The sequence below is a fragment of the Gambusia affinis genome, linkage group LG04, assembly GCF_019740435.1.
Source record: "Gambusia affinis linkage group LG04, SWU_Gaff_1.0, whole genome shotgun sequence".
Classification (NCBI taxonomy): domain Eukaryota; kingdom Metazoa; phylum Chordata; class Actinopteri; order Cyprinodontiformes; family Poeciliidae; genus Gambusia; species Gambusia affinis.
The window spans coordinates 30,153,457-30,178,331 of NC_057871.1; the positions used below are offsets into that span (position 1 = coordinate 30,153,457).

The 24,875-nt window shown below is 40.4% G+C and overlaps 1 protein-coding gene across 3 annotated transcripts; it reads right to left on the reverse strand.

The window, feature by feature from the left end:
* Window positions 1-5,021: 5,021 nt before the first annotated feature.
* On the reverse strand, window positions 5,022-24,875 carry fam193a (family with sequence similarity 193 member A). Of its 3 annotated transcripts, none has more exons than XM_044114135.1 (23): window positions 24,470-24,875; window positions 22,418-22,462; window positions 21,311-21,553; window positions 20,438-20,613; window positions 20,180-20,347; window positions 18,936-19,185; window positions 18,725-18,849; window positions 18,443-18,590; window positions 18,291-18,365; window positions 18,129-18,203; window positions 17,932-18,044; window positions 17,359-17,601; window positions 15,562-15,718; window positions 15,226-15,372; window positions 14,744-15,022; window positions 13,048-13,270; window positions 12,617-12,970; window positions 10,717-10,999; window positions 10,442-10,628; window positions 9,975-10,214; window positions 7,846-8,698; window positions 6,733-6,814; window positions 5,022-5,965 (listed from the first exon to the last, which is right to left on the reverse strand). In XM_044114135.1, exons 1-23 carry the CDS (start codon window positions 24,689-24,691, stop codon window positions 5,872-5,874), a joined length of 4,782 nt encoding a protein of 1,593 aa, XP_043970070.1. In that variant the 5' UTR covers window positions 24,692-24,875; the 3' UTR covers window positions 5,022-5,871. The 3 variants fall into 3 exon arrangements, with proteins under 3 accessions (XP_043970070.1, XP_043970071.1, XP_043970069.1); XM_044114136.1 differs by having other exon boundaries at window positions 12,665-12,970; window positions 22,418-22,492; XM_044114134.1 differs by having other exon boundaries at window positions 22,418-22,492.

A 24,875-nucleotide genomic window follows, 5' to 3' on the forward strand; every position in this document is an offset into this window, starting at 1 on the left:
GCTATATACAGATAAGAGAAAAAGAAACAAACCGACATAAGTAAAACAGAATGATGATAGAAACATCACTTTCACATTGATAATAAATTGTGTTGTGGTTTATTCAGATGTAGCCTTTCAAAGATGTGTCATGTGGGTCAATTCCTTGAATCAGCCACACTGGACTGTTTTCATGCATGAACGACCACTTTACGGCCTCATCACAGCATGTCAATCCAAATTAAATCCCAACTTTGACTAGGCCCCATGAAAAAAACCTTCAATTCATCTTTTTTGTAGCCGTTCAGTGCAAGTCCTTCAGTTCCTGAAGCAGCAAATCAGCATCACACTGCAAACCAGCGTGTTTGATTGTCAGCATGACGGGGATTTTCTCTAAAATGCCATGTTGCTCTCACCAGATTTAACGAGGCAAGAAAATTTACTTCTGTTTTATCAGAATATTTTGCCAAATGTCTCTGGCATCATCATTGGTGTTTTGGGTTTTTTTTGCTAATGTGAGACAAGAATTGTTCAGAAGTGCTTCTGGCCTTGTAGCTGCCCCATGGGACACTATTTTAATCATTTTATTTTTCTCCTGTTCCCTCATTTCCTTACACTGGTTGCTCAGCCAGTCTTGCCCACTTCATGTTGCCAATTTTGATTGTACTGTTACCCGACATTACAGCTAATTTAGCATTTTAGCTAGGCTACCAGATAGCATAGGTCTGTGCTGGAGAAATGATACTGAGTAGAGTTTCTATTATCCAAAGCAGTTCTGATTAAATATTTTACAATCTTTTGACAATTAAATTTTAGTCTAATAAAAAAGACCATTAAGTGCAGCTTTATGTGATTTCAAGATTACCTCACATTATTCAAGCCTTACAGTGAGTCTTAGAATGGTATCACATGTAAAGTCAATAATTAACAACGAAGGGGAAATACTGGAGGTTAAAAGATTTCCAATACTTTGATTTCACTAATAAGACTTTATCTTATGTACCCACAGAAACACTGCTTCCATATTTGGCTTTTAAAGGGCAGTTTTAAAATGTTGTCTGAAAGCAAGCCACACACACACACACACAGAGAAAGAGAGAGAGAGCGAGGAGCTGACATACAAAAAAAAAGCAAAAAGCCACGAGGTCTCTGTTGGGGATTCTCCCCCCGCCAGCTCCCTCCTACGCTTTACAACAGGGTCTAAAAGTGACTGAACTTCCACACAAGTGCTCAACCCACCCATCTCAGAGTGGAAAGAAATAGGTCACAAGTCCCCACCTGAGTCTTTGGGAACTTTTCTAAGAAATAAAGATTTTTTTTTTATTTTTTTTTTTAAGAAAAAAAAAAAGAAAGGTTACAGCAGAGGATCAGTTCCTGTCAGAAACTGGTTTTCAAAGCACCGGGATGCAACTGAAGGTAGTTGACAGGAAAACACTTTAGCCTTACACTTATCCAGGCAAACACAGAATGGATGGATACAACCATTAATCTTATGTGAATCCTAAAAGAATGGGAATTTCCCTCCATTGCGTGGAAATTCCCAAAACAGCTTACAGGTTTATTCAAACTAAATGGATTGCTGTGGCCACAAGGAGATCATTTTGATTCAATGTTTATTGATCGACTCAGTGGGTGTTAATGTAAATTGGTTCTTTTCATTTTCTCTTGGTAGGAAGTCAATGGCTTAAGCTATCAGCCACCTAAACTTTACTGTGGCAGATTTTAGCCTGAGAAGAAGAAGAAGGGGATCCCCTCGTTGGAATTGTACGCCATCCTGAGATGCTCCAGGCACTTTTGGAATGAAAAGAACAGCATTCTTACTTCAAACTAAAAAGCATCCCTCATTCCTTTAAATTAACCTACAGCGACAAGAATCCCCCCCACTCACTGTCAGGCCGATCTGTGGAGCACATGTTTGCTTTTGTGTGCTCCACATTTCCATTTGGGAAACTTTTGTAGGAATCGCTTGGTTCAAGGAAACTTCACTTACTCTTATTTTTAATAGCATCAATTCCGAGCGCCCATCTGCAGATGTCAAAAACAAATCTGTTCCATTATCACATTTTATTTAGATCACGTCCTACGTTTGTGTCTCATACAATTTTTCGGGGTGTTTTTGACTCGTCTACATTTGCGTAGATTTGCCTAAATGTGGTAGATCCAAAATTACATCAGCACTGACTGAGAGCAAGCTCAGACTACAAACAGTCAGACTGTCATTCATACCTGAAATGATTTATGAGTCATATCTGGTAGCTCTGGCAAGCACAATAAAAAAAAAAAGAATAAAAAAAAAAAAACCTAACATCTTCTCCTGTGTGAGGTTTTACCACAATACTCATCGGGTTGGAACTCATAGTGAAATCCCACCGTTTTAATGCACAGCAGCTCTCAGTACAAGTTAAGAGGAAGCAGAGATGAACTCAACCTTACCTCACTTCCTCTTCCTTTTTAGTCATTTGGGCTTTTTATAAGAAAGCATGAGAATGCTTCAGCTTATGAGCCAAATGCATTTGATGTAGAAATTTAAAGGCACTTGGGGGCAGGGGAAAAGAGATTTCTGCATCCTTAATTTCATCCTTTAATCCAGAGTTTTACACAACAAATATCAGGAGAGTTTCTTAATTGTTCAAAACCAATAAGCTGATCACATCACAGCAGGAAAGATGGGATTTGTGGTGTTCTGAGGAAGAAAAAAAAAATAGTTTCCTTGAATTAAAATCAATTAGTCAAGTGTATAGTTTCGCTAGTTATTATAAGATGCCTTCCAGTCAGTATAACTAACCAAAAATAGAGGAACAGGGTTAAATCCGTGGTTCAGTACCTGTCCCAAATTTAATCTGGAGTTAAGTGATAAACAGATAAAGATCTATAAAACCCTTAAGTCAACGAAAACAGCGGCTTTTTTATTTGACATACTTTGCAACTGAAACTTAAGTCTTGGGATTTACTTGACTCAGTTGCAAAGCCCCTCTTCATTGATTATGACTGTTAATTGGAGGATTTCCCATAAGGAACTGGTACATGAACATGTGACTCACCCTGCAACTCCACGTAGCCGCAGACGTGCAGAAGAGCAACGATTAGTAAAAATTCCTGCCATTGTGCCGGCAGCAATGACAATTCACTGCCTTGAAAAAACAATGGTGACATTGTGGGTTTTTGCCAAAAATCAACTTGTCGGTTTATTGTGTATGGGATGTGAATATATGTGGACAGCAGCACCAAGCTCCAGCCTCTTCAACAGTTGTAATTATAGTTAGATCACAAATGTATTTAACTGAATCTGTAATTTGATTAGTAATATTTGTAAATAATGTCTCATCAAAAAAACTAGAATATGCTTTCCAGTGAGAGACATTTATCAAAGTACCTTTTGAAAAAAATAAAACTTTAAGTAGGTATTCAACATAATTTTTTATTAAATTCCCATTTCTGTGTTAATGCTTTTTTTTTTTTTTTTTTTTTAAATATAGTTTTAAAAGTGGTTTTTTTTCATTGGCTGTAAGTGGAAAAAACATGAACAGAAATCTAAACTAAATCTAAATTAATTAAAATTCCAACAAATTTTGGAACTTGTTGGGAATTCCAAAAAAATGGGATTCCAATTTGGAATTGATCTAAATGTGTTTAAGTTACTGAACTGAGCTACAGAAAGCTCAAAACCTTTTAATATTCTAACTTATTAAATGGGTCTATCACTTAAACCCTTTAATCATTTCAAGTGACTTGCGATAAAATTTATTGGGAATTGACACAATGTAAATTAACTTCATTAGTTCCAATGACTCTGCTTGAAACCAATGGAAATTCCAAATATTCTACAAGATGGAAAAGAAAGAAAACATAAGAATGATGCTTTAGTCGGGGTAAAGAGTCAGGAGACGAACCTGGGCTCATTTATGTTTCCTTCCCCTCGTTCACGCTCAGACCAGTATGTTCAGGAAAAGCCACAATTAGCAAAACAGGAGACAAAAATCCTCCAAGTAGCAAAACTTACTTACCGTCAATTCTGGTTACTTTAATGAAAAGTACTTTCTTGTCCAATTTTTTGACACAAAACACTATTTTTCCATCTTAAAAGCGCATCAGGCATTAGTACAAGGGGGCAGTTACTGGAGTCACAACTCACTGTAGCACCTCCATCCAAGTAGAAGAAACATTTTTCATTCAGTGAGATACCAAAAGTTACGTGATATACAGAAGAAGGTAGGGAAAATAAAGTACTTGGTCAAGCCAACTGAGTTTGTTTCCAAGTCCAGATAGTTAGCATAGCAGCTAGCTGCAACAGGAAGTTAGAAAAACAAACCTATTTTGTTTTGCTCATGTTGAATAAAAGATTACATAAAAGCACTGTAACTCAAACATCACTTTCACTCGTTTCTGTTTAAGATCATCCAATGATGGCACTGCTGTACAGCTGGCTGAAACAGGACATTAAGAGGCAAATCCCTTATTTAGGAACAAACTAGAGCAAATGTTATGTGTAATCCTATTATATAAAGGAACAGAAAGAAAATTCATTTTAGTAAAATCAAAATGTGCTTTTTTTTTTTGTCTGTCCTCCTTTTAGACGAAGGCAGACAGAAACATTACCTTATAAAAGGTAATGTTCATAAAGACGCATCAACTCAAGTCTGTCACTCATTTTTCACTGAGACAAACCAACTCCAGAAGTGCAGCACAGCTAGATTTAGGAGGAAATTAGAAGAGTCGTTTGTAACTAAAATGAACCATTGCTTTAAAAGTTTTGGAATTGTTCCTTATTGATTCCATTGTTTTTGACATGCAGCAACCAGATAGTGTAATGAGTATGTTCAGTAGTTTTCTCTACGGGTGTTGCAGAGGAAGTTGCTTAAATATTAGCTCAAAAGAAAGTTTCATCCAGCCATGAGTCACATTATTGCCAGGGTTACAGGAAGCTGTGGATTGATTTCAACAAAGGAACCATTTCCTCTTTATGCCTTAGTATAAAGTGTGTATGTTCTTTGACATTTGTTTTACTGGGTGCAGAAAATAAAATTTGACACAAGACACGTAAGCCTGCCATACTACTGTATTCCATCTTTCAAAAAGAAAGACAAGATTTAATATTACTTAACAATATGTTAAAAAGTAGCCAGACTGGCTTCAGTGTTAATACAATATACACTCTATAACATGTTGATAGTGTGAGTATTGTTCTTTTTTGATTTCATTCTGAAAGTATTGACACAAGCTGACTACAGGTCAAAAAAGAAAGAAAAAAAAGTAACTAATTTGACTTTTTTTAAACAGAACTTAAAACCAAAAGAAGAACATTGTCAAGTATTACGGCTTCCTCCTTTCTATGAAATCAGATGGAGGCGGTGGAGGCAGAGGGAAGTGGAAACCAGCTAACCAAGCCTATTCCCTTGTCAGTTGAGTGGATCAGACGCCGTGGAACGATAGGATAGTACGCCACAAAATGTCAAATACACCTTTAATTCAGTAACTTCTCTTTTTTGTAGTTTCCATAGTCTCCTTTTTTTTCAGAAGGAAACCATCCAGAAATAGTAAGCATCTTTTGACTACAGGTTTGCCAATGGCTATTTTAGTCAAAAGAAACCTTCATCTCAGACTAAAAGCACACAAGCACGCAAGGAAGATTAATCAGATGTGAAGTAGCATTTCATGATTCTTTTTGTGTTATTTCCATTTAATCTGTGCAGGTAAATTAGTCCAGATGGATTTGTGTTGGAACCACATAGGAACAAGAACAAAGCAAGGCAGCGTGGGTGTGATTTGGGCACAGCGGGAGAGAGATTCTGGAGGTGGAGGGGCACTACCAGGTCAGGGATGGAGGCTTTTGGGGAAAGTTTTCTTATAGCAATAAGGGTTCTGGTTTGTAGTCTTGACATGTTATCAACACCCTTAGTGTGCAGCAAATGTAGCTTTTTTCAAGCTAAAGTTCGACCAGTTGATGGAGAGCCGCTGACGCGTCTGTCTGGCAGAGTCCAAGCAAAATCTGAAACGAAGGAAAGAAAAAAAAGATTAAGAAAATAAAAATGCAAAAAGTACCAAAAGAAGCCAAGTCAAATGTTTTGTAGTAAAAAGGGTCCGTATTGAATTTTCCTGTAGCATAAATGCTTATTTAATATTTAACGCCTAATTCTAGAGCGCTACCATCAACAGACACCTGCTATGTTTCCATCTATATATATATATATTCTTATTTAAAAGATTTTCTTGGCTCTAGTGGCCTTTATTTGTTTGTAGTTTGACAGGAAACAGGGTAATGAGAGAGGAAGACATGCAGCAAATGTCGCCAGGCCAGGAATCGAACCTCTGACCACCACCATGAGGACTAAGGCCTCAATACGTGGGTCTTGCTTTGCCCCTGCGTCACCACAGCAACCCCGTTTCATCAATATCTTTAAGCACATTTCAAAGTATCACATTAGAAAACGTTGATGGAAACGGCAACATTAGAAACGACGCCATCAATTTGCCAAAAACATTTTTGCGTTTCCTGTAGGCGGCTTTAATCTTTTCTGTAAGAGTTCATGTAAAAATGGGAGATGGGAACATATCTGACAATAAATCAATGTTTTTGTTTTTTTTTTATTTTAAAATTTATTACAATCATAATCCAATTACTTGGATTCAAAACAGTCCTAAATAAGCTCATCACAGAGCTAACCCTTCTATACATATAAATGGTACCTATAACTGGAAATGTTGGTAAAAAAAAAAACTCCCAACTACACAGTCAGTTATTTCAAAATAAAATACCTTTTGAAATACTCCACCTCCCTCTCTGTCTCATCCATTTCTGTGCTATCAAGGTCGATGTCTTTGGGCAAGAATACATCATCTGGAAAAGAAACAAAAGAATAAACACATATATATATATTATATATATTAAGAAGCGACAGTGAAAACAGTTTTGGAATTTTTCTGCATGTTTACTTTAGTCAGTTTAGTTGAGAAGTGTGCTGGTCACACAGTCACAACCCACACTGTGGTTTTACCAAAGACGGACCAAGACACCAACCAGTGAGAGAATAGATGCTAACCCAATGTTCGCTTTAGGGTTTCAACTCCTTTAACTACAAGAGACCTGGAGATGTAGGTATAAACTTGTCCAGGTCAAGCAGGAATAACTGAACTACCTCCCTCTCCCTCACCATTTTCTCTTAAAACTTTTTCCTGACTTTGGTATCTAGTTGTCTTAGCCTTGACAATTAGAATCAAAGCACTGCATCCCTTTTCCTTTATACATCAGGTGGATTTTAAGATTTAGTGCGTTATATTGACAACTTAATAGCTAAAACCAATGGTAGCCATCATCAGCCAGTCGCTTTTTGCCCTCCAGCAGGGAGATTGGGACGGGATCTTGTGTAACGACACACTGCAAGGGGTCCATATCGCATTTCTAATAAGTCCGGCTTTCAAGGTGACTGCTTTAAGCAAGACACTTTTCATCTATGTGAGATTTTTACTTTGAATTAAAGTAGGTCTTGAGTTGTTGCTTTATGTTCCTAGAGTCGACTAGTGAAGTTGATGTTGGGTTTGTATGCAATCTAAATCACTTCAATTGGTCAAGCCTGAACTAGATTATTTTACACTGTGCAGAGATGTCTATAGTAAGACTTGTGAAACCAAACCTTTGAGTGTGAAAATACAATAAAGGGAACATTTAAATAGATTTTTTGTTGATTCAAAGACAAGTATTTTGCTGATTAGAGACTGATTGGATCCAAAGAAAACCTCAAGGTTTCCCAAAACCTTAAGTTTTTCGTTTGGTGAACCAAATCCAGTGTACTGACTTGCCTGATGAACGGAGCGTGGTGTTACGGCCCACTGCATCATTTTGCTCTGGTTAGTGAATCTTATTGAACCCACCTATTGAGGTGTTCATCTTGTCCGCCTTCTTCTTCTTGCTTTTCTTACTCTTGCCTTTGGGCTGCGGTGACTCTGCAGTGGGAGGTTTGCCGTTCTGTTGGGGGTCAAAGTGGGAGGCTGGTGGGGGGGACGGGGAGGGGTTTGACATGGAGGGGCTCGTCCTGGCGTCCTTGATTTGGGTAAGGGGCTGTTCTGGTTGCTGCCTTTTTCCACTGACACATCTGCTGTTGCTCCTTTCCTCCCTGCGTGGTTCAGTGGTGGGTGTAGCAGCTGTGATCTCAGCGGGCCTGACTCGTGTCGCTTTGGTATCTGCTGTGGTGGGGGTTGTGGTGCCGTTAGTCTTTGAAACCTTGTCCGAGTTCTTGGGCAACTCTGGAAGTCTCATCGACAACGAGTTGCATGGCAACACTTTCCCTGACTGCTTGGCTTTACTCTTATAGCCAACGGTGGAGGATGTGCCGTTGAAGAGGCTAACGGTGGAGTCGGGGGTGTGGATCTTCTCGACAGGGCATCTGAAGCTGGGCTGGGATACGGGTTCTAATCTGGCTTCTTTCTGCTCTGGGAAGCGGAGAAGCTTTTGAAGCAGCTGTGAGTTTCCGTTCTGAAGGTTATCTAGGACATTCTGAGCTGTCTGTTTGAGGGGCTGTGGGTTGTTTGGAGGGGGAGCGGTGTTCTCTTTTGCTTTCTCTTTCTTTTTCTTCTTGGCGGCACGATGCTGCTGCAGTTCCTGCAGCCGTAACAGTTCCTTTTGTAGTGCCGCCTCTTCCTCTTCCTGGCGCCGCCGCTGCTCCTCAAGCAGCTGCTGCTCCTCCCTTTCGCGCGCTTCTGCCTCCAGACGAGCTTTCTCCTCCATCTGACACACAGAAAGACATCTGTGATGAACTGCACTTCCACATACAAATCTGAAAGGCTGATCTGCATTTGCATTTAACCCTCTTTACTATAATGAATAGTACAAATGAATAGAAAATGAATCCAGTACAAGCAATTTCCTTCTGAAACACTTGATTAATTAGAGTAAACCTGGGGGTAATTTAGCATTAGCCGCTCTGTAAATTCTTTAGAGCTTAACTAGAGATGATATGAATAGAGTGTAATGCATAGTGGCAGCAAAGGACTTAGTACAACAGACTTTGGACAACAAGCCCAACACCCAGATCAAGGGTCTGCAGCCTGTGGCTCTTAATAACTGTAAGCATTTTTTTCATAAGTAGACATTATAAATGAATACTTCACACAGATGTTTTCACAATAGCTTTAGTAATATTTTTGAAAATTCTTTTTGCCTTGAGGTTGCAAACCGTCGTATTTTTTAGCATAATTTCCAACTAAATTTGAAAGTCATTTGTTTCCTTTTGTTGAATATTTAAATTATTTATTATTATTATTTTAAAATTTCTAAACAAAAATACAAAAATATAAAAGCTAGAAAAATCAGCTATTTTGTAGAAATATGAATCTTTCAGCGTCTAGCGATTTGATTCAATTCAGATTTTTAGGGTCACGATTTGATTCTGGAATGAGTTTCAATTCAGAAACCAATTTTTCTATTCAAACGGTCTCGAGATTCAGGTTTAATTTTGTGACTGACAGGCGAAAAAGAGTGTATACAAATAGAGGATTTATTAAAGCTATTCTTTAAGTTCCCTACTGAATCAAATTCCACTAGTTTGAATTAAAACAAAAATAAACTTTTGTTTTAATTTTATGCATAAAAATTTGTAACTCAAAATACCAGCATAGGGTCAGCTTAGATGTTGTCTAGCTTTTCTCTTAATTAAAAAATAAAAAAAATTTCAAAATATAACTGTAAAAGAAATTAAGCAGATTATAATTGATTTTTGAGCATTATGAGTCCATTCAGAATTGAGTACTGTGAATTGTGATTCTAGAGATTTTTTTCTGCTCATGTATCTTTTGTGGCTCTAAACATCTTTTGTTCAGCTGGACTCAAGACAAAAATGGCTCTTAGGATTTTAAAGGTTGCTGACCTCTGGTTTCGACTGAAGCGCAACTCTGTCTTAGAACAGCTCAGTCAAAGTTCAGCCCAAAATCCACTCATTCAGAACAAAATTAAACTTATCTTCAGAAAGACAAAGCTTCTAAATACCTAAACTGAGGCAGGTTACCTTTTTTTGTTTATGTCTGGCTCGTTTGGCTGCCTTGGTACTGGATGCGGGTTTGTTGTCTGCGCTGTTAATGAACTGTAGGAGGTCCTCCACCCGCCTGTGGTCCTCCACCCCTCCGTCTCTTTCTATAACTGGCTGCAGCTCCTCACGCTTCGGCTGTTCTTCCTTGCGCTTTGTGAGACGCAAGCGCAGCTTCTCTCTCATCTCTGCATAATTCCGGCTAGTTGGAGCAGCTGGAGGCTGATAAAAATCAGAAAATCAGTTTAGAAACGTAATCAAGACAAGTACAATTTTTTAAGGAAATTCATGTAGTTGCAGTAAATAGTGTTTATTAAAATTAGGGCTGTCAAAATTAACGTGTTAACTGACATTCTTTAACACGATAAATTTTTTTAACTGTGCTTTTAACTACAATTTTTGAACATAATTTCCTCGTCCATCTCAACTCTTCCTCTTTGGAGCCTTACCCCGCCGTGCCCAAAGAACTCGCAGTAGCAGCAGTCACAGTACTTCCCTTCCTTCTGGTTGGTGGAGGTGGAGGTGGAGGAGCTGTGCTCGGAGCAGCTGTCCTCATCTGGACTCTCCTCTCCATCGTACGGCTGGTGTTCGTACGATCCACTGCCTTCACACCGATGGCCTTCGCAGTCAGGATCACTGAACACATTGGGTTTCTTTAAGCATCTGCTTTACATTCAGAGTGTCAATAGTCCTGCACGGCATGAACTAAGACTCCTCTCCTCACCTGCAGACACTAGTTGGGGCGCTGACCGGACCGTCCAGAGAGGGCGCTGGAGGTTCAGCAGGCGGGAGGCAAAGGCCCTGATGGGAATCCACAAAGTCTGGAGCCGGAGCAGCCATCTTTGGAAAGGACTGTGGGGTAATGGCAGGAAGGTGTGAGGTTGGCGCTGGGGGCAGGGTGGGGCCGGAGAGCGAAGGGAGGGAACTGAGTCCCATGGAGTTGTTTCTAGGAGCTGCTGACATGGGCTGTCTGTGATCGTCTTTACCTAAACTGTGAAATACATCGTCTAGAAAAAAAAAAAAAAAAAAAACGTCTCAGAATGACTAAAGGTTTTTTTTTTATAGAGAATACAATCTGACAGCAAGAAAACACAACAGCTCTGACTTCAGACTTAAAACCAACACTTTGTTTACTGTTATCGTTTATACTGGAATAAATACCACTGTGCACTGTAGAGTTAAATTAAACCAAAAAACTGTTAAGAATCAAAAACTCCAGTTGCTAACTATGGAGTGCTAACTAGAAACAACCAATCAGAGCCAGGAGGAGTGTCTTAGCGCTGTCAATCAACATGTCATGTGGTGCCACTCACACAGGGAGGAGGTGGAGGAGATTGATCTTTTTACAGATCGTCTGTCTAATAAACGGTCATGAAATGGTGACAGTTTTAACAAATATCTAATAAACATATTCTTTACATACTGCAGCTTTAAGGAGAGAAAAGTGGTTCGTCAAAGCTGTAGCAGTAGGCAACTGGATATTAAATCGTCCCAGAAATTATTACGATAAATAATAATATTGTCATTTTGACACCATTTTCAACTGGTCTCAAGTTGAAATGCAACTATACACACTCAAAGATTAAAAAAATATAATCAAAGTTCTAAAGAATGTTTAACACCGCAACAGAAAAACATCTGAAATATCCAAAATAAAAAACAATAATTAAAATGGATTATTTAGTCTCTAACTAAAATTGGATTTAAAAAAATAGTAATTGTTCAGCTTAGACAAGAAAAACAGGCAGCTTTTCAACAACATTGAAAGGGATCATATATAACTATTGTTGTCCAACTAGAATTTATCAAGCTCGTCTTAATTTTTCACGCGATTAATTGATTTGTTGCTCTTTGTGAAAGGTCTATGTGGCAGTCAAGGTTCTCTCCCCCTCGACTGCTGGTTTTTTTAGGTCATAAGGAGGCACATCTACGGAGTCAAAGGATGTGAGCATTTCAGCAGCAGCCCCAGGCAGAGCTTCGGCCTGAATCAACTGGAGGAATGCTGCTGAAGAGAGAGACCATGGTGCATTCTGGGTGGTGTGGGACGAATGCCCACCACTGCACCGGACAGACGGGTTGAACTGTAGCAGGATGAACTGATGAGGTACTGAGCTGGGAGACGGGGGCTACTAACCCACCACCTCTAAAATATGTCCGCTTGAAATCTGGGGGAAATCATCTTCACTCCAGGCTGCGGTTTACTTTTAAGAAGTTATGAGGCATGGTGGTGAAACCTGAGTCTGCTGCTGTGCGAGTTACACAACAGGTTGTTGCTAGGTAACCACAGAGTCAGTGAGTTAGTTAATTCCACCAGCCTTGCTTAGCTTGTTGTGAGAGGTTAAGAGGCTTAAGCCTTTCCTCTGCCTACATCTCCCACAATGCTGTGTGGTTCTGGATTGATTTTGATCACGTGTCTATCACACTACATATTGTTATTGGTTTATTGTCCAACCGTATTCCAAGTTTGTGTTGGTGTCTGTAACGGCTTCACTGACTGAGTTTAAAATGGATTCCACACCTGAATGACATTTGCTGCTGCTATGGTTTTATAGTTCATCCATTATCCAAAAGAAAAAGCTTCATAACAGTACAAACCTAACCTGTACTCTTCCTTCCTACATTACCTATAGTGTTGGGTCTTTTAGATGCTAGATGGATGGGTGGGTTATTACTTGACTGGACAGTGGTGGCAGTGCAGGACACAGAGGACGTGGCGGCGGACGTGGCCATCACCACCCGGTTGGTCTCCATGAAGGCATCCTGGAAGTTGTAGAGACACTTCTTCTTGGCGCCAGTCTTCTTCGGCTCTTTGGCTTCTGAAGAGGAGCAGGACGACGACGACGAAGATGACAACGACGATGACAGCGACGACGACGAAGACGTGGGCAGGGGTGTGGGCAGCGGGGGATGCTCCCCATGGAGGCCAATGGATGTTGGCGGCAGGGGCACGTCGGGGAGCGGAGGTCCCAGCATTTCACCTGTGGACCACCACAGTCAGAGGTGATGACATGTCGATAGATTAGCTAGCAAGAAGCGCTGCGGCTGGGCGGCTCACCTGGCAGACATTCGGGCAGCAGCACAGATGGGTTCCAGCTCTTCATCACAGCAGCATCCCACAGATTTTCAAACTTAAGAGAGAGGCACTGTAGTGAGGTATTCCAATCGCCCGCTCCGCCCGTCCCACCGAAGCAGTTCTGGTATACGTGGTCTGGTAAGGATGTGCTGAATGCTGGCTGTTTCGCTGCTGAGTGGTTGGATGTTGGGTTTGGGGGCAGAGGCTGATGAAAGAAAATTGTTCGTTAGCAGGAACCTTAAACGTCAGGTTTGGATCAATTCGATATCAATATCTGTGTTGGTCCAGATGTTGACAAAAAATCTAGATCAGTTAATGGTGACAGTGTGCCACATCCATAAGGGCAGATCTATTCAGTCTTAATCTATGCTTCATTGTTTATTTTAAATTATATGTAGAACTCCTAACTGCATTTTCTGAACCACTTGAAATAATGTTTATTTTTTTCCCTCTAGTTTATTTTTTTCACACATTTGATCAAAGTAGTCAATCTACTGTTTGTGTCAGTTTCTTTACTATTTATTTTACAGTGGTTGTTGTACTCCAAATAGCACTGACTGAAAGTTGTGTTATCTTTACATGTTGGACCAAGCTTCTGAAGCTGTTGGTGTTAAATGAGCTGTACTGGTGTGGAGTTATCAAATATATTTTTAATTCAGTACATTTATGTCTGTTTAAAAAGATATATATATATACAGTGAACCCTCATTTTTCGCAGGGGTTGTGTTCCTTAAAGAACTTGTGATAGGTGAAATCTGTGAAGTAGTTACCTTTATTTTTTACAATTATTATACAGCATAATTAAATACTCTACAATGAAACCAAAGAACAAAACCTGTTTTCAGGCCTAAGCATTTTTTTTAACAAATAGAACGCTTTCTTACAAATAACAGTAAAATAATTATTTTAATCATCAATACAAAGTACACTAGGACACATTGTGACTTGCATATTTCACTATGAGTGAAATATGCGATCACGTGTGACGCTGTGGCCTGACTCCGGTCTCTGGTGTATTTTCTTCTGAAGCCTGTGGTGCAGGTGTGTTTTTTCAAGAGAAGTACATAATTATCGGTAGTTGTTGTTGCTTTTTTTTTCTTCTGGGCAAAAACATTTACCAAAATTTGCCAAGCTGTATTACGTATATTTAAATACCGTAACGTTATTGGCACACAGGTAGAGAAAAAGCGTGGAGACTGTTTAGCCAATCAGGACGCAGAACACAATGCACTGTGAAAAAAAAAATAAAAATGCACAAAAAAACCGCGAAGCAGCGAGGCTGTAAAATATGAACCACGTTACAGCGAGGGTTCACTGTATACATATTTTAGGTCAATTCAGCTGTTTTTCTGGATCAGATTGGAATAGACCGATACTACAGTTCAGATATCTTCATCTCTAGTGAAAAAAAGTGGGTCAGTGAATCCTGACTAGCGTGGCTCTCACATGCTTTGGGCTTAGATTGGATTCAGGCTGTCCCCTTGTGGCAGAGGACGACGCTACACTGACAAAAAGTGAAACCGAAATACAATGAAGCTCAGTGTTGTTCCTGGAACCTTAAAGAAATCCCCAGAGATAAGGAAACAAATTAAATTCCCCTTCAAGTCACTCATAGCCAAAATTAACCAAACGTAATCAAGAAGAAAACGTAAGCTAAAGAAGAACAACACCTTCTCACCTTGTTGTGTGTGAGAGGTGGGCTGGGTGGGTAGAGTGTCGGGTGGAGGAGGGGCCGGGAAAAGTTCTGCAGGGGCAGGTGGCCGTGGATGTGCGGGTACAAGTGGAGGGCAGGGTGTGCAGGGGGCGCCTTGCTGTCTGGAAAGAACTGGTGTCCGACAGTGGGAGGAGGCACGGCGTGGATCCGGCTGGGGGGCAGGCAGGCGGCGGGGCCTGGGGCCGAGTGGTTTGGGTCCTGGTTGCACACGTGGCACTCGCAGACATGCTGGACCTGTTCTACCTAAACGTGGCATTCAATAAACAAAGTGTTTCCCTTGTTTTGGTACATAATCAAAATATATCAGATATCTTTCTGGGATTTTGCAAAACGGATGTTTGTTAGACAGATAATCCTCCTAAAAAGTGTTTTCTGCAAATGACACGCATAATAATCTTGATTACGACAGGACCATACATAAGAAAGCTCCTAAAGTGTTGCAATACCTGCTGATGGCTATATGAGGGTGGAGGACTGGCCGATTTTCCCAGGGAAAGTACTTCCTGCTTCCCCGGGGGCTCCCCGCCAGCCTGAATATTAGCTTCCTCCTCATCGCCCTCTGATGAGCTGCTGCTGCTGGTAATCTGAGGAGACTGAGGAAATTGTAGAAGAAACCAAATTAGGAAAAGTAGTTGACGGGAAAGCAGTGGAGTTCCCTATCTACCAGTAAGCCATTATCAACTGAGAGTGGCTTTTCATCACTCTCAGGAATGAGAGCGACGAAGTTCAGCGGGGAAAGTTCACCACTGATCTCAGGTAGTTTTGCTGAGCAGAAAACTCACCCCTGGCTTCAGCGCTGCGTTGACGTCGTCCCCGTTGATGTTACGGTGAAGTCCGTTGACAGCGGCCGACACCACGCTGCTGTCCTCATAGCTGTTCATGGGGTAGATGTTCCTGAACTTACTGGACAATGGAGGCACTTCATCATCATCACTAATACTACAGAGAGAGAAGAGAAGTCAGACTGAGGTTTAATGTTGTTTAAATGTAAATGCATAAATAATACTGAATAAGAAGAAACAAAGAAATTTGATTTTGTAGTTGTGTTGGGTAAGGTGACAAATGGATTTTATTGATTAATCAGATTTGGTGTTAATAAAGATTTACATCCATCTTCTAACACCCTTGTCCCTAATGGGGTCAGGAGGGTTGCTGGTGTCTATCTCCAGCTAACGTTCTGGGCAAGAGGCGATGTCACCCTGGACAGGTCGCCAGTCTGTTGCCGGGCAACACAGAGACATACAGGACAAACAACCACACACACCCTCACACCTAGGAAGAATTTAGAGAAACCAATTAGCCTGACAGTGGTGTTCTTTCGGACTGTGGGAGGAAGCTGGAGTACCTGTTCACAGAACATGCAAACTCCGTGCAGAAAGACTCCGGGCCCGGAATCGAACCCAGGACCTTCTTGCTGCAAGGCAACAGTGCTACCAACTGTGCCACTGTGCAGCTAATGAAGATTTCATTTTTGGAAAATCTGGATTTTTTTTCCCACCAATTCACTATTTGAGTTTCCATAGCTTCAAGTGATGTCAGCCCTGCCTGGGCCCACCAACTAGTTTCACTGCTTTGTATTTATTTGGACTTGGAAGGAATGGAATGGATGCCAATTCCTTTTATCAGACCAAACAGAGGAAATATTTCTATTCAAATCAGAAATCAGATTTGGTACGAGAAACAAAGAAAGAAAAAAAATCAAAGGTTTTGTTTTTAATCCATATCGCTCAGTCCTACTTTTGCGAGTTTTTATAACATTCTGGACATTTTAACTCATTCTCCTTAAGACACTTGTTCAGAAGTCAGATCTCAGGTTGGCAACCACTCACACACAAACACCGAAAAAGGGTCAAAGGTTGTAGAAAATCTGGATCAATATGACAATTCATAGCACTAATTGTCAAATTAGAACAAATTCTATTGTGTACTTTCAACATTTATTCTGCTTAAAAAGCATACCGTATGTTCCAGACTGTAGAGCGCAGATTAGTATAAGCCGCATCTACAACGTTTTGTTTGAAAACTGGAAACGTACATATATAAGCCGCACCAGGCTATAAGCCGCTGGTTTCTCCGCCGCTCTCAGTTTTTCACAAGAACGCAGCAGAAGGCTGCATTCTTAATAAATCTGTTATTAAGGATGCAGCCCTGCGTCTCCAACGCCGAACCATGGATTCTCTCACGCCAGGCTTACGTGAACAGGCTCTACTTCCCTCCTGTACTGCCAGATCGATAGCCTTCAACTTAAAAGCCGCATCTTTTTCTTTGTGTGGTTTTCATGATGACAGTTTGAATAAATTTCTCCGTCATGCCTGCTGCTTGCATGTGCTTGTTCTAAGTGAAAATTTGCCTTTTCTTCTTTGATTTCCAATTTTGACTTCCAATGATTCACTCCCTGCTAAAGAGCCCCATGGCAGATGAAGAAAAATCTACAGAAAAGCCGCACTGGGCTATAAGCCGCATGGTTCAAAATGTGGGGAAAAAAGTAGCGGCTTGTAGTCCGAAAAATACGGTAAATTCCATAATTTTGACAGCTTGTGTGGCAACGATGTTATCAGAAATGTAACTGGCTTGCTTACAAGGTGCTGACATCCCCTTCAGGTAAGATGAGCCTTGGATGCTGCTGAACTGTGATGGGAGAGCTGGAGTTTGAGCCAGAGGCCGAACTGCCCGAGGAGAGGCTGGGGGGGTGCACCTCTGACAGGTAGTCCCGATGTGGCTCCCCCTGTAGGGGCAGCTTGATGTGGAGGTCCTCGGCGATGGATGAGTCCATGATTCCACACGTTAGGATGTGGGAGAGGCTGCAGTCATCACATGTGCACCTGTTGGAGAAGCAGCGGTGTTTCTTTTGGCTAACTAACACTTCAAAAAAACAACAACTCCATTGCTAATAAATATAAAGGCATTTAAACAGCATTTCTCAGTCCCTAAACCACTCCCAACTCTGTGAAATGTAGTTGCTGGACTCCATCCAACAGGATGGACAGAATCTTTAAAAAAGCTATTGAATCTATGTTTCCAGACTTTACAAACCAGTCTGGAAACATAAGATTACAAACTGGAATCTATGTTTCCATAGAATGTAGAAATGAAGATGGATTCAGGTATTTTGACCTATATTGTACAACAGACAGTAGACGAAGGAAACCTACCGTCTTCTATAGTTACAGTTTGGACAATCTGGAATACTAAGACGAGAGGAGAGCATCCTCATAGTGTCTGTGAAGTTGTTTTCTCCAGTGGAGGGCTTTTTACTGTTGGGTTGCTAAAATGACAGAAAATATACACATAATTGCACTAAAATGTAGGTCTACCTCCAACATGACAGGATCAAACATGGATAACCTACTTGTTCTTCAATGAACCTCCTCTGCTTGAAGAACTCCCAGTCCTCCTTTAGCATTCGCTGTTTTGTCTTTAAAGTCTTGATTGAATCAGAAATGAAATCAACAGCAGTTTAGGATTAAGAAAGATGGAGAAAAAAAATCTTGTCAGTGAATTTTAAACTTACATTTTTGCTAATCAAGGACTTGTGTGGTTCTGTTTTTTGGTTGGTCAGACTCTGGCCTTCCACCTTAAAAAGTAACTACAAACAAAAGACACAAATCCCCCTTAGCCACAGTTGTTGAAGCCAATCTTGTGGCTGATCTGTTGGGTGACTACCTGCTCATCGACATAATCATCAATCCGCTTCTCACACTCCTGCCACTCAGCAGCCACAGAAGCCAACTCCTGCTGCAGCTCCTGGTATCTTTCCAACAGCGTCCGATACATGTCTTCATTATACGAGTCATGAGAGGCTGTACCATGTCTGTAAAACACAAAGTTTGACTTAAAGCGGCATTTAGTAATATATCAAAGACGTTGCATATTTGAAAAGAAACTGGTCATTCTCATTATAGTCAGAGTCACGATGTGTATTTTCAGACAGAAACAATATCTTACTTCAGCTGTGCAATAAGTGCTGGTAAACTGTTTTGCAGGATCGGTTCAGAGAAAACCAGGTTCTCAAAAAGGTGCTTGTTGTGCAGCTCCCACGTCACTTGAAACTTCTGCAGGTGGTCATTCTCCTGGAACCAAAAGGAGAGGAACGAAGTGTGAGGAGGGAGAGGAGCAGTCAGCAGCCGGCACTGTGACCAGCCGGAGGAAAACTAACCAGAGTGAGGAGGAAGCTGCTGATGGTGCGTGCAGCCTGACACAGGGCGTTGTACTCCTCCAGCAGCAGAGAGACGAACTGGTGGGCCTGAGGAGGACCCTGAGCTGCAGCCACAGCGCCCCCTGGAGGCCCTGCAGGCTTGGGGCCTCCAGAAAGATGCTTCAGAAGGCGCACCTTCATTTCTAAGACGTATTCTCGGGCCTGCTGCTCCAACCGTTGGTAGAGCTGATATGGATCTTTCACACAGAGCCTGCAGCAGCAGAAGATTAAAAATGCTTAGGAATTAATACCATGCTAGATTTTTTTTTAATTCTAATCTAACTCTTCCTAAAATGAGAAAATTAATAGTTACACCCAAAATTATTTGCAACTCTGGCAGATATAAATTTTAAGTAATTTGATCAAGAGGTAGAAATGTTAAGTTTGAGATGTTCACAAGATGTTAATATCTTAAAATGTTTGCTTTTTTAATTTAGATGTTATTTTCTTTCATTTATTTTGAAATACTACAGCTCATAGGAACTCTTTCAATAATTTCTAGTCATTCAGATCCAAATAAAGAATTTAATGTTTAGTAGATAGATAATTATTCTTTTCCAAGTATTTATTGCCTTTATTTGTCAGTGATTTTATAGAGTAGTAAACCTGTAAATTTATGATGTTTAAAAAATGTAATGGGGTCAAAACTTGGATGCACCCAAGAAATAAAGCTTCCTCCAGTGCAAAAAGGGTCTCGTAGAAAAGAGATTTCAATCTGCTTAATTTTTTTTGAAAGTTATATTTTGAATATTTCTTTGATTTTTTTTTTTTTTTAATTAAGAAAACAGCCAAGCAGCTAAGCTAACTCAACACTGGCAATTTAAGCTACAGAATTTTATGCACAAACCTTCTGCTGTTTAAATATAAAGAGATGGAGTTTGATACAGTACGGAACCTTTCGGATTGTTTTAAATAAATGTTGTATTTGTTTATACTAACTTTTTCTCTCCTCAGTCACATCATTTAAATAGACTCTTGAACGTTTGGATAGAAAAATTGGTTTTTGAATTAAAAATGATTTTCTGACTGAAAATCCTTTCTGATTCAAATCATGACTAGAAAACAGAGTTGAATTGAATAATTAGGCACTGAATCTCTAGTCTAGAACCCTGTAATACATTGAGAAGCTTCCACTGTTCAACAAAGGCTTTTATAACTCGAGAGAGACCTCTAGTGGACAAACACAGACACTGTTCTTGTGCTACCTGTCCACGAGCTCCTTCATGCCTTCCTTATCCCTCTCCAAGGGCTGGTCCTGGTCGTCTGCTAGTGGGGTTCCCGTCTGCCGGTAGATGCAGCGCACCAGGTAGCGAACCTCAGACCAGTGGTTCTGCAGCTGCTGCGACTCCCGCTCCGACTCAGCAGAGATCTCCCTGTCATTTGAACAGCCTCAGGTAAAGACCCATGACTGGGCTCGCTGTATGGAGAACTCGTTGGCCTCTGCCCGCTCAGTGTGAACGTACCGTCTCTCGTTGCAGGTTTCACAGCTGCACACCGTGTCAGGAGGCATCGGAGCAGCGAGGTCCGGCGCAGGGAGCATGGGTAGTGTAGGCGCAGCAGTACTGAACCTGTCTGCTGTGGCTGCAGTCTGAGCCAGGGTTCCATTACTCACAGGCATGTGCAGCAGAAAGTCCTGACTCTGTCAGACACAAGTTCACATCACAAGAAGCTGTAAATTGTACATTTTTGGTAACTTTATTATGAAGAATTGCATTTAAACCCATTTTTTAAGAGAAGCTAAATCCATATTAGTTTGTTTTCCACTAGCAGACAGTCCTCCAACACTGATTAAACGGCTGATTCAATGTTGATCATCATTGCTGTTGATCATTCTAGATTTTTTTACAGCAGCAGCTGCAAATGAAGACAGCTGCATCATTTTTCCTGTTCTGCCTGAGAACCAGACTTAAGAATGTTTAACAACAGCTGTGCAAGTCAAGCTGAACATAAACCGGAGTGCAGGAGTATTTTCTCCTTACACATTTCTCCTAAGTTTGTAGTTTGTAATCTCCTGGACTAATCATCAATACAGTCGCACAGAGAGAAACAAATTTACTTTTTCATCTATTCTTTAATTTCTTTAGATGGAGGCATGCTGTGTTGCTTTTCAACCAACCATGGATTCTAATAACTTTTCAAATAGGGTTGGTTTGGTTTCGTTTACTTTTCTCTTCAATGAATGAAATTATTGTTAAAATAAGTCTGGATTTACTGAAGTCTTTGACATAAAAAATTATTTGACGATTTCAAGGAATGTAAGGAAGAGAAACACTTATATAACCACGTGGATTTCTTTGGAAGACTTAAAGATTCAGCTGTCTTTAAAGTGTACTCACCCCTAACGACTGCTCCAGAGTCGTACGTCTGTCTTCCTTCTCCACCGTGCGTCTGCAGTCGGAGCAGACCCACAGAGGCAGCTGGAGGGCACTGGGGGCGATGGCTGGCTGCGCCATGCCGTTCTGACCAGAGATGCCGGCCTCCGAAGGCACAACGCTGTCTTTACGCTCACATCGGCACAGGAGGCAGCGATCTCCAGCCGTATACGGCGCCCGCTGGTTGAGGCCGAATGTGAACGGCGTCTGAAGGGAGCCCACATGTGAAGGAGAAGAGACCAAAACAGGTGAGAAGAAAATACAGACTCATTTTGAATACACGACTGAACTATGACTACGTGGTCAACGTCTTATGAACAGGTACGGGTTGAAGACCATTTTGGTCATTTTTTTTATTTATTTCTTTTTACACACCACCAAAAAAACAAATGAAAATAAAAAGGTTGCCATAAACACGTGGCATACAGTCTTCCAGCATAACTTCACCCATGTCCTGACCAGGTATCCTCTGTAACATACTTTATTTTATTGCATTTTGGGTGCAAAAATACTGTCATATCAAATAAAAACAATAAAAACATGAAGAAAATAAAACACTATCAAAAGAAAAAAGACAAAATGCTCAAAGAGTTTATGAAATTGATAAGTAGGTAGTAAGTACGAATTAAAGGGTAAAATGAAGCATACCAATATTTTGGGAGCTTTGGGTAAACAGGTGGAAGTTTGTATGAACAAGTGATTATTCACCTCTGAATCCTCCAACAGGAGACTCAATAACTCCTCAAACACAGATGGATGAGTCACAGCAACACTCCAGGTATGTTTTTAATGAAGGAATGGCACAACACAACATAGAACCAAAAAATGTTGGTTTTGCATAACACCACCCCTCTTCCTTTATACCGTGAATTATTTTAATAACAACATTGGTACTGCAGAGATTTCCTCTAATCCTCATTAACAGCAGGTGTGCAGCACATAGAGAGGAGTAACACAACACTTGAGCAAACAGATATGTAGAGTTAATCACAGTAATCACCTTAAGTTGCTTAACATCATCTGATTAGTAATAGCGGTATATTTACTTAATATTAAGTGATGCAATGTTACCTGAAGAACTCCGGAGAACTCTGCGTTCACCGGTCCTTCTGCAAACTGAGGAGAAACGCTGCTGTTCACTTTGACCTAAAGTTAAACAAGCAGACATCCTTTACAACTTAGCACTTTCTAATGACATACAGACAGGAAATAGTGAACAAGTAGAGAAGATTAGATCGATTTGGTTGTTGGCACTGATCGTTTGACTTTAGATCCGTTGTTGTTTAGCCACGTTTGGCTATAAATTGTCGCAATTGTATTGCAACAATATAATTACTGTATGCTAAAATTATTATGAGATTTCAGACACCTCTACAAAATATTACCCAAACGATCATATCATAATAAAAACCGCAACAACATGATAACAAAACAAAGAGAAATGCTCGTTTTTATTTTCTGTTTTTTTTTTTCTTTTCTTAAATAACAATTGACAAATGTGGAGAGCTAAAGTGCTTCTTTAAGCTGAACACCATGCTTTCAGCTGGCTCTACTCAGGCTGCTGATGGGCTTCAAGCTGTGTTTCAGCTCATCAATGTAAGGCTTCAAATTGGTTCTACAAGTTCATAAAACTGCAACAATATTTTTCTTCCACAAATCATCCCCATTTCTTAGATAATTTTGGTATTTAAACCTCTGGGCAGACCTTATCAAGAGAGTATCATCCAATAAGGCTAAATAAGTCTGGAAAAAATATGTTGTGTGATATTATTTATCAGATATCATATTATTTATCAAATCGCTGTTGCATATTGACTTTCTCATCATATAAATGATATTTCCGCTAGCCATAATAATAATCAACAACAATAATAATACTAAACATTGAAAATGCAGGAAATCTTGCATGGTACTGGCTTCATTCTCAATGGAATCATTTCAGCATCCAGTAATATTTTGAACATATCATCAACACGTTTAAATAAAACCACAACAACACTGATAATGTGATCAATTTGTGCTGAATAACCATGGAACCAACTTTTTTATATCCCCAATAGGTTTTAATATTTATAAACTATTAAAACATATTGGTCATAACCTCTACCTGTGTGGAAGAGTTGTCAGCTCTTTTTAAGTCTTCTGTGATTACAGCTGCCGTTGTAAAGGGTGGAGTTTGCACCTACATGATGTTGACTCAGACTTGTTTTATATTGTTTATCCATTTTAGTGTTAATGTCCATCCTCCAGTCTTTAACGTTGTGACATCTTGGTGAGACATTCTTAAAAAAAGACATTAATCTTGAGTGACTTTCCTTTCAAATAAAGGTTAAATTGATTAAATAAACAAAATTTGGTTACTTTTATGACTTGTAGAACTACTAAAGCTAACAAAGTAACTTTTGAGCTGGCATTATAAATTGTTCTGTTGCACAGCTCTTAGAAAACAGTGAGTCACATGAAGTTTCTTATTGTTTACCTGCAGTACACGACTCGACTGTGCTTATTTAGAAATCTAAGGTTGGATAAGTAGTTATTCTGTTTCCTTAGGGACCAAGCCGAGTTTAAAGACAGATCTTTATATATGACATAAAGCTGTAAAACAAATCGAAAGCCGAAGGGAACCTGAGTTGTTAATGATGTTAGCACTAGCCAGCATTCATGGCTAGTCGAAACCCAGCACACAGTAAGCCACCTGCGTTGAACCTAATGAAACTCCCTAATAATCTTATCTAATCTCTACCAACGCGGACTGTATTGGCTCAAATGAAGATATTCTGACGTCCAGGTTGTTGTCGATGCAGCCAGGATCTCTTAACTTTAGCAAGGGTAAGAAGTCAGTTTTCGCCCAACAAAGTTAGCATAATGTTTACGGGGATATGTCATAAGGAAATAAAACATGAATTAGATGTTAGACAGCAAGGTTTAGAAATGAATACTGTTTGCCCAAACATGAGTGACATATTAACATGTAATTAAGCCAATTAATTACTAGCTACTCTGCATTTGTTACTTAGCTGGCAGCCTTCCTAAGGATCGGTTCTGGGCCCAAATCAGATGTGTCGTTGATAACACTGTTAGCTACTCACTGCCGTTTTGACATTTATGGAGATACATTCTTACCTCTCCGTTCATGCCCGCGCTGGACCCGATATTTCCGTTGCCTGTACTCCCAGATGTGAGGAAGCTGACGACTGAGGCAGGTGTTGCTGTTCCCGCACAGCCCAGGGCCGGTGGAGCCCCGGCCTTGCCACTGCTGCTGTTGCAGACAGCACTGCAGCTACTGCCACCGCCCCGCTTGTTCTTCCTGCGTTTAGCCCCCCGTTTAGCATCGGTTGGACTCATTTTCTTCAACAGAAGAGGCAAGACAAGTTGCCGTCCGGACTTAGCAGCGTCTCGAGCGGAATGTCTGGAAAAATCACACGGTTATAAAGTCGGCAAAGCGATCAGGAGAGTCCCAAAACGACAGAACCGAGTCCCGACAAAGTGCAAGCCGACTGCATAGATTCCAATATGGCCCCTAGCCGGA